The sequence below is a fragment of the Halichoerus grypus genome, chromosome 7 (genome assembly GCF_964656455.1).
Source record: "Halichoerus grypus chromosome 7, mHalGry1.hap1.1, whole genome shotgun sequence".
Classification (NCBI taxonomy): domain Eukaryota; kingdom Metazoa; phylum Chordata; class Mammalia; order Carnivora; family Phocidae; genus Halichoerus; species Halichoerus grypus.
The window spans coordinates 40,144,829-40,157,478 of NC_135718.1; the positions used below are offsets into that span (position 1 = coordinate 40,144,829).

The following is a 12,650-nucleotide window of genomic DNA, read 5'->3' on the forward strand; positions in this document are numbered from 1 at the left end:
TATGAGTGATTCAACATAAGAAAATCAGTCAAGGTAATACACTATATTAGAAGACAAAGGGAAGAAAACAAAGGATTGTCTCAACTGATGCAGAAAAAGTATTTGACAATATTGAATACCCTTTCATGATAAAAATACTCAGAAAACTAGGAATTGATAGGAACTTTCTCAACATGATAGAAGGCATTTATAAAAAGACCACAGCTAACATATGCAATGATAAAAGCTGGTCCTCAAATTCATATGGAATTGCAAGGAACTCTAAATAGCCAAAACAATATTTAAAATGAAGAGCAAAGTTGGACTACTCCCACTTCTTGAGTTCAAAACTTACTACAATGCTACAGTAATCAAAACAGTGTGGTACTGGCTTGAGGACAGACACATAGTCCAGTGGACTAGAATTGAGAGTCCTCCACAAGAATGCTAAGATCATTTAGTGGGGAAAGTACAGAGTCATCAGTACATGGTGCTGAGAGAAGTGCATAGCCACATGCAAAAGAATGAAGTTGAACCCTGGCCTCACACCATATAATGGATCAATAACCTAAACATAAGAGCTAAAACTTTTAGGGAGAAACACAGAGGTAAATCTTCATGACCTAGGATTTGGCAATGGATTCTTACATGACACCAAAAGCATGAGCAACAAAAGAAAAAATAGATGAAATAGATTTCATCAAAATGAAAAGCTTTTATGCATCAAAGGACATTATTAAAAGTGTGAAAGAACAGCCTACAGAATGGGAGAAAACATTTGCAAATCATATATCTGATAAGTGTCTATTATCCATAATATACAAAGAAATTATAAAATGAGCAAAGGACCTGAATAGATATGTCTCCAAAGAAGATATACGAATGGCCAATGAGCACATGAAGATGCTCAACATCATTAGCCATTAGAGAAATGCAAACCAAAACCACAATGAAATTCCACTTCCCACTCACTAGGATGGCTTTAATTTTTTTAATGGAAAACAAGTATTGGTGAGCATCTGGAGAAATTGGAATCCTCATACATTGCTGGTAAATATAAAACTTGTTCAGCTACCATGGAAGACTGTTTGGTGGTTCCTCAAAAAATTAAACATAGAATTATCATTTGATCCAGCAATTCCACTCTTATATATTTACACAAAAGAACTGCAAATACTCAAATGCATTTACACACATGTTCACAGCAGCACTATTTACAATAGCCAAAATGTGGAAACAAGCCAAATGTCCCTCAGGAGATGAATGGATAAACAAATTGTGGTGTACACCTACAATGGGATGACATTCACACATAACAAAGGAATGAAGTACTGATGTATGTTACAATGGGAATAAACTTTGAAAACATGTTAAGTGAAAGAAACCAGACACAAAAGAGGGCATATCATATGATTCTATTTATATGAAATATCCAGAATAGGTAAATCCAAAGAGACAGAAAAATTGGTGTTTACACAGGGGTTGGCTGAAGGAATGGGAATATATATAGGATTTTTCTGGAATATTTTGGAACTAGACAGAGGTGGTGTTTTGCACAACATCATGAATGTACTAAATGCCACTGAGTTGTCTGCTTTAAAATTGTTAATTTCATGTTATGTGAATTTCACTTTAATGAAAAAAATAAGGCATTTAAAAAATGTTTTTCAGGAAAAGATGCCCAGGACCTGAGGCAGAAGTTCTTAAAGTTTAATGTGCTTAAAAATAACAAGAGGAGCTTTAAAAAAAAAAAAAAAACAGATCCCTAAACTCCAACCCCAATGATTGTGACTCAGGAAATCTGGTTTACGAGACTGTATTTTAGCACCTTCACAACTGAGTCTGATGCGGGCAGGTGGGCTATAGGCCACACTTGAAGAAGCATTGCTCTGAGGTGTGAATCCCAAGAGCAGGAATGAGGGTAGGGGTTCTGAATGCCAAGGAGGGCAGACAGTGGTATCCCACATGATCTAGTGTTCCTGGATGGCTCACATCTTGCAAAAGACCTGTGCATGTAACTGAAAGTTATAATCCAAAATTATATACATGATTATCTGTATCTATCAAGGCCCAGAGGTGAGGACAGGGCAAGAGGGCTGCTTGGTTGAGTTTTACAAAGTAAGAGTGATGTCATTTCTTTTGAAGAACCCAGAGGCCTGCAGGGGGATTAGAACCAGTGGGACCACATCACATCACATCACATCACACAGAGCCCAAGCTTGGCTATCCCCAGCCCCCAGCCCCGTGACCACAGCAGTAGCACATGGTAAAGGATGGTGCTCAGATCCGGGGATTTTTCCTGATTAGCTGTGGAAGTCAGACTATCCCTCATCCAAATTCTCCGGGCAGGATGAAGCTACTCTCTCTCTTCTTACTACAGCTGGTGGATTCCTGAGTGATTCATTAGAAAATTAAAAGGAATACGATCTCATTTTGGCAGTCTGCACAGGCTACTGCAGATAGCCACCACCTTCTCCCAAACCAGATCTTCCACCAGGGCTTCCCTGTCAGGGCCTGGGCCAGCCACTCTTCCCCCACGCTCACCCCATTAGTTACCAAGGCCAGGACGTTATGTCCTAAATGAGGTCTCAAAAAGTTCTCCTGCTAGCAGCCTGCTGTCTGGATGCTGGCCATCGCCATCGCTGTGGGGACAGACCTCCAGCTCCTGCCTTCCTCCCCCTCCCCGTGCTCATTTCTATGCACCTCTCCCCCTTCACACTCACATAACACACACACACACACACACTCATATTTGTACACATAACCACATGCACACATTCATACTCACACTCTTACACTCACACATACACACACCAGAGTGGCCTCTGCAACATGTCTGCCTGCTCCCCACAGAATAACATCCCGCCTCCTGCCAGCCCAAGGGCCATTCATGCCTGGACCCCCTTCCACGCTCACGTCTCAGCACCGCCCTCAAGTGTGTGGCTTTGAGTCTCTGTAATCCCTGCCAAGGGCCTGAGCTTTCCTCACTCAGCATGGCTGATTTGGGGTCTTTCAGGCCTGGGAACGCCCTCTCCAACCCCTCCCAATCCAGGCACCTGTCTCTCATCATGGCTTAGCTCAGGGATCTCCTCACCCAGGAAGGCCCCACGGAACCCCTCTCCCAGGCTGTGTCAGGTGCGCTGCTCCATTCCCCCTTAATTTCTGAGGCTGCCCTGGATGGCATCTCCCACACAGGTGTAATGATCCGCTCACATTTCTGGTTTTCCCACACCCAGGTGTAGGGCTGGGGCAGGGGTCATTTGGCCCTTCCCCCAAGTACTCACCAGTGCCTGGCCCCGAGTGCCAGGCACCAGCGCTGGCATTCCCTGCGTGCTTACTGAAGTCTGCACTCGCATTCTCCGAACTAGATGTCTCTACCAGGAAGGGAGCCAGAGAGGTGCAGGCAGGAGCAGGCTTCGGAAGGAGGAGCCGCGCCACCGCTGTCCAGGAGCCATGTGAGGGACGCGCTAGGGCAGCCATCCTGCGGCAGTGGGGGGACGGGCTCTGCACCAGGCCTCACGGCAGCTCTAACAGTCAGCCCTTCCAATCTCAAAAGCCACGACAAGAGGGGCGCCTGGGTGGCTCAGTTGGTTAAGCATCTGCCTTCGGTTCAGGTCATGATCCCAGGGTGCTGGGATCCAGCCCCCCTGCTCACTGAGGAGCCTGCTTCTCCCTTTGCCCCGCCCCCTGCTCATGCGCATGCGCACGCGCTCCCTCCCTCCCCCCCCCCCAAAGAAATAAAATCATAAAAAAAAAAAAGGGACAAGAAACCGTAGTCCTCCCTTATCTGCCGGGATGCCTAAAACCTCAGAGAGTACCAAACCCTGTATATCCTGTTTTTTTTCCCCTATGCATACATACCTATGAGAAAGTTTAATTCATAAATTAGGCACAGTAAGAGATTAATAGCAACTAATAATAAATAGAAAAATTCTAACAATATGCCGTAATAAAAGTTACGTGAATATGGTCTCTCTGTCTCTCCAAATATCTTCTTGGACTGTACTCACCCTTCTTGTGGTGACAGAGATGACAAAATACCTAGAGATGGAGTGACGTGGATGACGCAGGCATGTGATGCCGCGTTAGGCTACTATTGGCCTGCTGACGATTCATCAGAAGGAGGATCCCCTGCTTCCAGACCATGGTTGGCTGCCAGAAGCGAAACTGCCAAAAATGAAACCTCAGATGGCAGTCGCAGCCGACTAATGCACTGCGATTTAAGAGAAAGCTCCCTGCAAAGCCGCAGCTCCACAGAAGGGAGGACAGGCTTTGGGCAGATGCTTCCTGCCCAGCTGGGTTCTCACACCTGAGATGCACACCCAACACCCAATGTACTCACATGCACTTGCACACACACAAGTACCCACACACGTGTGCATGCGCACGCACACACCACACCGTGGCCTGACCCACTCCTCGCTCCACCTTCACCTCCAGACCCTCACTGTGGATCGGCTGGCCAAGAAGGATGACATCCATCTCAGGTAACAGGACCTGGTAAATACCAGAGAAGGTCCTCATATGGTTATCATGACTGCAGCCACCATTTATTGAACTCCACTGAATGACATTTGGGGGGGGGTGCAGTTTGAGTGTGGGGTGTGTGTGCGTGTGTGTAGAGGGGTGTGAGGGATGTGGTGTGTGGGTGTTCTATGTGGTGTGTGTGTGTATGTGTAGAAGGGTGTGAGGGATGTGGTGTGTGGGTGTTTTGTGTGGTGTATGTATGTGTGGTATGTCTGTGTGTTTGTGTAAAGGTCTATGGGGGATGTGGTGTGTGGGTGTTCTGTGTGGTGTATGTATGTGTGGTATGTCTGTGTGTTTGAGTAAAGGTCTATGGGGGATGTGGTGTAGGGGTGTTCTGTATGGTGTGTGTGTGTGTGTGTGTGTGTGTATGTGGTATGGGTGTGCTGTGTGTGGGGGTGTACATTTCATCGAGATTATGTATTCTGTATCTTGGACATTGCATATGTATTTGGGCAATTCCCTAATATATAACTTCCATTTTGTGAACAAGGTTACTTAAATCATAGTTGTTATAAGAATTAATGCTTGTGGAGAACTCAGCACAGCATCCGGCACACAAGTACTTGGGAGACAACAACTGTGATCACAATGACTAGCACCATTCTCATCTCCAACCCTCACCTCAAAACAAGGTGGATACTTTAATTACCACTGTCTTCAAATCAGGAAATTGAAGCTCAGAGAGATAAAGCAACAGGCCCAAGGAACATGGCCACTAAGGCACAGAGCATTTGGCCCGAGTCCAAGGCCCACAGCCTCCACCCCCTCCTCCCTGGAGAGCAAGGCCCACTTTGCACAGACCAGGCTGAGCCAAGGTACTTGTCCAAGAAGATGCCAAGTGTTCATGGTAGGTGAGGTTGAGCACCCTGTCCCCCATTCCTAGCCCACCGCCCTGCCTTTATCCCCCAGATTCTCTCATGAGAGGCTAGGGTTTCACTGATTCTCTAACCATTAGGAAAGGTCGAGGGTGATGTATTTCTTTTAATGAGGAAAAAATTGCTCTATTTATGAAATCTGAGTCTTATACATTTAAAAATTACTCATCGTGAAACCAAGATGACATCTGACACAGGATTCATCTGTAAAGAATTCAGGCTGATGCCATCTATAGGTTAGAGACCAGCTTTAAACTGTAAACTATTGTGTCAGAACTTTTGGAAAATCATCACCACTATTGTGGGAGTTTCCAGAAGAAGCAGGAAGAACACGCACACACTCACACACACACACACACACACACACACACACACACACACACACATACAGGTTTTGAAAATAGACCTGGGATCAGAATCCAGTTCTATTGTTTACTTACTAAATGTGTGACTTTGGCCATGCTACTTATCCTTTCTTAGCCTTGGTTTCTTTATTAGTAAAGTTCTAGGATTGGGAGGGAATTAAATGAATAGAAGTGTTTAGTGCTTAGCTCCCAGAGACGTTTGAAAAATGACTATTGCTTCTCATCACTCAATACCACTTACTAATGTCTTCTGGTGCTGACAACTATTTCCCTGTCCTCTAAGAGCTGGTAGAATAAGGCTCAATGCTGAGCTACCAAGTTGACCTGCATGCTCTCCAGGTGGCCAGGGTAGAGGCCTCCTCAAGGATGCCCTCCCCCAGGACAGAAAGATCAGGGAACCTCAGAAAGGGAATTCTCCCCAAGATAAAGCAAGAGGAGAAGGGCCTGCGATCTGGTCAAGGCCTGGCTCACAAAGTACAGCTGTGGTACCAATGCAGTGAGAAATGTCACAATCCTGAGAAAGAAGAGCAAAGCAGGACGCATCATGCTCCCTGATTTCAAATGGTATTACAAAGACAGAGTAATCAAAATAGTACAGCATTGGCATAAGATACACAGATTAATGGAACAGAATAGAGATACCATATCAACCCACATATATGTGGTCAATTAATTTATGACAAAGGAGCCAAGACTATATAGTGAGGAAAGGACAGTCTTTTCAATGAATGGTGTTGAGAAAAAACTAGACAGCCACACAAAAGGATGAAACCAGACCACTGCCTTACACCATACACAAAAATGAACCCAAAATGGATTAAAGACTTGATATGAACATAAGACCTGAAGCCATAAAGCTCATAGAAGAAAACATAGGTGGTAAGCTCCTTGACATTGGTCTTGGCAATGATTTTATGGATTTGACACAAAAAGTAAAAACAACAAAAGCAAAAATGAACCAGTAGAACTACATCAAATTAAAAAGCTTCTGTACAGCAAAGGAAACCATCAGTGAAATGAAAAGGCAACCTACAGAATGGGAGAAAATATTTGCAAATTGCATGTATGATAAAGGGTCAATACCCAAAATATATAAAGAACTCATATAACTCAATGCCAAAAAAATCCAATCAAAAATGGGCAGAATGGGGCACCTGGGTGGCTCAGTTGGTTAAGCACCTGCCTTTGGCTCAGGTCATGATCCCAGTGTCCTGGGATAAAGCCCCGCATTGGGCTCCTTGCTCAGCAGGAGCCTGCTTCTCCCTCTCCTTCTGCCTTCTGCTCCCCCTGCTTGTGCGTTCTCTCTCTCCTCTGGTGTCAAATAATAAAATCTTTTAAAAAAATGGTCAGAACATCTGAAGAGACATCTTTCCAAAGAAGATATATGGGTGGTAAAAAGGTTTTCTACATCACTGATCATTCAGGAAATGCAAATCAAAACCACAATGAGCCCCCACCATGACACCTGTTAGAATGGCTATCATCAAAAAGATAAGAAATAACAAGTGTTGGTGACAAACACTCATGCGCTGTCAGTAGGAATGTAAATTGGTAGAGCCATTATGGAAAACAATATGAAGATTCCTCGAAAAATTAAAAATAGAGCTACCATATGATCTGAGTATTTATCTGAAGAGAATGAAAACACCAACTTAAAAAAATACATGCACCCCTATGTTATTGCAGCATTCTTTATAATAGCCAAGATACAGAAACAAACTAAGTGACCATCGATGAATGAATGGATGAAGATGTGGTATATACACAATGGACTATTATTCAGCCATAAAAAAAGAAGGAAACCTTGTCATTTGTGACAACATGGATGGACCTTGAGGGCATTATGCTAGGTGAAATAGTTCAGAGAAAGGCAAATACCATATGATCTCACTTATATGTGAAATCTAAAAAAAAAGAGCTCATAGATACAGAGAATAGATTGGCGGTTGCCAGAAGCAGGGGATAGAGGGTTGGCAAAATAAATGAATGGAGTGAAAAGTTACAAATTTCCAGTTTTAAAATAAATAAGTCATGGGAACATAAGGTACAGCATGGTGACTACAGTTAATAATACTATATTGTATATGTGAAAGTTGCAAAGAGAATAAATCTTAAAAGCTCTTACCACAAGAAAAAAAATTGTAACTAGTGTGGTGATGAGTGTTAATAACTAGACTTACTGTGGTAATCATTTCCCAATATATACAAATATTGAGGGGTGTCTGGGTGGCTCAGTCAGTTGAGTGTCCAACTTTTGGTTTCGACTCAGGTCATGACCTCATGGGTTGTGAGATCAAGGCCCACATCGAGCTCCACACTCAGTGAGGAGTCTGCCTGAGGTTCTCTCCCTCTGCCCCTCACCCCACTTGAGGGTTTTCTCTCTCTCTCTCTCAAATAAATAAAGTCTTTAAAATATATATAGATAGATATGGAATCACTATGTTTTATACCTGAAAGTAATATTATGTTATATGTCAATTATACCTTAACAAAAAAATACATGAATAAATGCCTTATTTGATGGATTAGTTAAAATTAGATTTAGATCAGGTTGATGGACTGCCCAAAATTAATATTGGGCAACAGTAATATATACATTAGAAATACAAGTATACATTTAAGAGTTAAATTAAGTGCTTACATATTACATATGTAACACATATGTATTGGAAAGAGGTTAAAGATAAATAGCAATAGTAAACAGAGTAAATAGTTAAACATTATGAGGATGGCTGTTAAATTATTTTAGGGTAACCACTAGAAGGGTAAACCACTGAAAGACTAACAGAGTATAAGATCCAAATTAGTCAATGGGAAAAATTAAATTTAAAAATTAAAATTCTAATAATTCAAAAGAAGACAAGGAAAAAATCAAAAGAAAAAATAGGACAATAGAAAATACAAAAGAGCAAAGTAGAAATCATTCCAAACATATTAATAATTATAAAAATGTAAACAAAGCACATGCTTCAGCAACCAAAAAATACCATGCTGGGTTAAATGATAAAGTAAAGTGAAAACAAAACTAGCTCTTTAGTGTTGACAAAAGAAACACCTAAACCATTAGGACCCAGAAAGCTTGAAAGAAAAGACTTTAAAAAAAAATTCCAGGCACATACTAACTAAAAGAAAAGCTGGTGTAGCCTTATTATGATTAAACAACATTGTTTTTATGGCAAAATGTATTATTAGAGATAAAGAAGGTCACCATATAAGGTGAAATTTTTTGATTCCACAAGATGATATAAAAACTGTAAATATGTGTGATTCTAATAGCCTCAAATATAAGGCAAAAATGAACAGAAATTGATAAATCTATCACTATAATGAAAAATATCTAACATAGCCTAGTAACTGATGTGTCAAGCAGATTAAATAATCTGAAAATCTGAAGAAGACAGTAGACAAATTTGATGTAAAGGACAGAAATAGAACATTGAGTATAACAACTGGAAAACATGCATTCTTTTCAAGCACCTACGGAACACTTATGAAGATTTATCACATTGGAGGCCACAAAGTCAAGTTCAACTAATTTCTAGAGAATTACCATCATACAGTCCATCTTCTCTCATGATGATAAAATTAGAACTCAACAACAATGGGAAATGACCAAAAATATTCTGTAACTTTGGAAATTCACAATTCAAACAAGATTCAAGAATCAAACTATAGGGCGCCTGGGTGGCTCAGTTGGTTAAGCGACTGCCTTCGGCTCAGGTCATGATCCTGGAGTCCCTGGATCGAGTCCCGCATCGGGCTCCCTGCTCGGCAGGGAGTCTGCTTCTCCCTCTGACCCTCCCCCCTCTCATGTGCTCTCTCTCATTCTCTCTCTCTCAAATAAATAAATAAAATCTTTAAAAAAAAAAATTAAAAAAAAAGAATCAAACTATAAGTCACAAAGGAAATTAAAATATTTAGGACTAAATAATATTGAAAGTGCAACATAATGAAACTTGGGTGATACAGCTAAAGTAAAGTGACAGAGAAATTTGCATTTAAAAACTGAAAATGAGTCTCCTAATCAATTAAATTAAGGAGAAGAATACCAGAATAAACCCAAAGAAAATAGAGGACGTAATAAGAACAAACAAATGAAAACAGAAATAGAAAATGTATGTAGGAGAGATAGGAAAAGCTGAAAGTTGGCTCATGGGACATGCTGATAAATAAAACTCTGTCAAGAATGCTGGGGTGCTGGGGGGCAGGGGAGAGAAAAGACAAAAACGATCATGTCAGGAGCAAAAAGTTAAAAAGATATTGTGAACAGCCTTATGCCAGTAAATTGAAACTTGGAATGGGAAAATTAACTTGAAAAATTACTAAGAATGATTCAAGAAGAAATATAAATTTATTCTCACAAAAATAAATCTTCTTACAAGAAAACATTGGGCTTATGAGGTTTTACTGGCAAATTCTATCACAAAGCTAAGGAATAGAAACAGTAATCTTTATTTACATAAAGTCTTCCAGAGAATAGAAGAGACAACACTGCCCCAACTCGCGTTCTGCTGCTACCATAAACTTGATAGTAAAAATAGTCAAGAAAAGAGTGTGAAAGGCCAAACTTTCTCATGAACAAAAGTCCTTTTAAAAAATTAGCAAATCAAAGCCAGCAATAAATACTTCATGAGCAAGTTGGTGTCTGCGCAAATGCAAGATTAGAGAACCAATTAATTTAGCAAATTAGCTGGAGAAACAAGAACAATAATATGATTATCTGCATAGTTGGAGATTTGGCATCCATCCCCCTCACCACCAACTCCCAACACTGAAGTCTGGCCAATCCAACATCTTTGGATAAAAGTGCACAATGTCTCCCAGAAGGGCATCCTGTGGCAGTAAACGTCAGATGGTGTGGAGACAGGGGGTAGGCAGGATAATTTATTGCAATATTAATTTGTGTTTGTCATTGCTACCTTAGGGGAATAAAAAAGATAACCCACAATTGCTGTTATGTTCTTTCATTTTCTTCCCCTGCCACTCCAAAGGAAGGAAGGGTGTTCTTTGTGCTCCCTTGCTTTAGTGGAAGTCTGTCTTACAGGAATGGAAGTAAAGCGTGTCTACAAAAGTCTGGGCTCGTGGAGGAGATGGGCCTATGAGGTAAGCAGAGATGATTGTTACAAAGAGTAGAAGCAGCGAGAAAGAAGAGGAGGAACTGGCGATGGGCGAGGACACCATGGTTATCCTGCAAGTCAAAGGACCTCATCACAGCCCCGGCAGTGCAGGAGAAAGGGGGGGCAGTGGGTAAGCGAAGGCTCCCAAAGGCAAGGGCTGCCTGGCACACCAGGGCAGCTGGGCACAGGCACCAAGCCTCCCCAGAGCAGCAGCTAAGATGGCAAAAGAGAAAGGGAGCTTATTGGCAGAGTTCTGCCCTTGGTTTCCAAGATCTGGGAAGCCCCCCGGGTCTTGTGTAACTCAAAAGCATCCTCTAATCACGTATTGACTCAGATTGGTGCTCTGCCAGCTCCCAAGGTAGAGGAGATTGGAGTTGCAGTTAACTTGATTTAAAGGGAAAAAAGGTCACGTGACGTTTTTGCACCACCACCACCACCCCACCACCCCAGTTTGTAGGTCTAGGCTTCCGACCCACTACACATGCACAGGATATTTGGAAGAAAACAGGAGAGAGAAACACACTGATGACCCGATTACAGAAGCAGGCAGCAAAGCTCTACCTCTCCTCCAGGTCTGGCCACTGCTTGAAGTTGCCTTGGGGGTCCCTGCCAGCTTCTTCCTTCTGGGCATTCACAACTGGGTCCTGCCCAGCCTTCAGGGACTCCTTCAGGTCTCTGCGTAAGTGAAGGGTGCCACTGGCCATGCTGTCCAGAAAGCTGAGGATCTGGAGGCAGCTCTGTATCTTGGGTGGGAGTGAGCTGGCAGTGGTAAAGGCCACACTCAGCAAATCAGCAAATGGCCTGGCCTTTGTGTCCTCCCCGGAGTGCAGAGGGGCTCCCTCTTCCTCCTGGGCTCCGAAACAGCCCAGCAAACAGAGGTCCTCGGCCAGCTTCTCAAAAAGCCCGTTCCTCTTGAAGAAGTCACCATTGACAGGATCCAGGTGCAACGCCGCGGACAAGGCACGGAGGGTGTGCAGGACAAGGTCCAGGGTTTGGCTGGGGGACACCATCCCCCACGTCTGCAGCGGGGGCTCCTGGAGAGACCCCTCCAGGTCAGAGAGCAGGGACAGGAGTCCATTGAAGCCACTGGACACTCTGAAAGCAGCACGGCCTTTGGGGGTCTCCAGGATCCTGAGTAGAGACTGAAACACCAACAGGATAAAAATGAGGAAAGCCCAGGAGGCAGCTTATTAACGCCAAGCTCCAGCACACCCCTGCCAAAGCATTGCACGTGCTCTTCCCTGTTCAAGTTGTGGTAGCAGCGAGTTACCTGAGGGTGATTCTGAAACAGTGGGGTGTCCACCTTGTTCCTCTTCCTTTTAGTTTTAGGTCCCCCCTCAGTGCCTCCTTTCAAATGGCTGCTCTCAAAGTCTATGCTAAGGGATAGGGTTGGTTTCCTGTCCTGGATCTTAACTTCGTTGCATCTCCCTCCAGAGAGCCTCCTTTGACCACTGGCTTGTCCTCACCCCAGGCCGAGTGCTCACATAGCCCCCTCTCATTTGTTGAACCAAACTCTCTTCACACTGTCATGAAGTTACTTAAAAATTGTCTCTGCCCTCCACTAGACTGAATCTCTGTGAAATCCAGCAACTCACTGCCATGGAATGTAGCATGCACTTAATAAATATTTGCTGAATGAGTGGGATGAACCATCTCTTTTATTGCAAAGAAGACTCACAGTGAAATCTATATAAAGTAGCTTATTATTTATCTCCCTCTCTGTGCAAACATGAGTACCTCTATTAAATGAAGAAAGATGGTAAAATGAATCTAGTTAATATCTGGTG

At 42.8% G+C, this 12,650-nt stretch overlaps 1 protein-coding gene across 10 annotated transcripts in view; it reads right to left on the reverse strand.

Annotated features, from left to right (window-relative positions):
• Positions 1–12,650, reverse strand: part of WDFY4 (WDFY family member 4) — a 286,087-nt gene that overhangs the window by 222,555 nt on the left and 50,882 nt on the right. For all 10 annotated transcript variants that reach the window (XR_004920734.2, XM_036103143.2, XM_036103144.2 and 7 more), the window contains one exon: positions 11,425–12,005. Coding sequence is in view for 9 of the 10 variants with exons in the window: in XM_036103143.2 (XP_035959036.2) it covers positions 11,425–12,005 (581 nt within the window). In the remaining variant the exon portion in view is untranslated. The remainder of the gene's footprint in view (positions 1–11,424; positions 12,006–12,650) is intronic.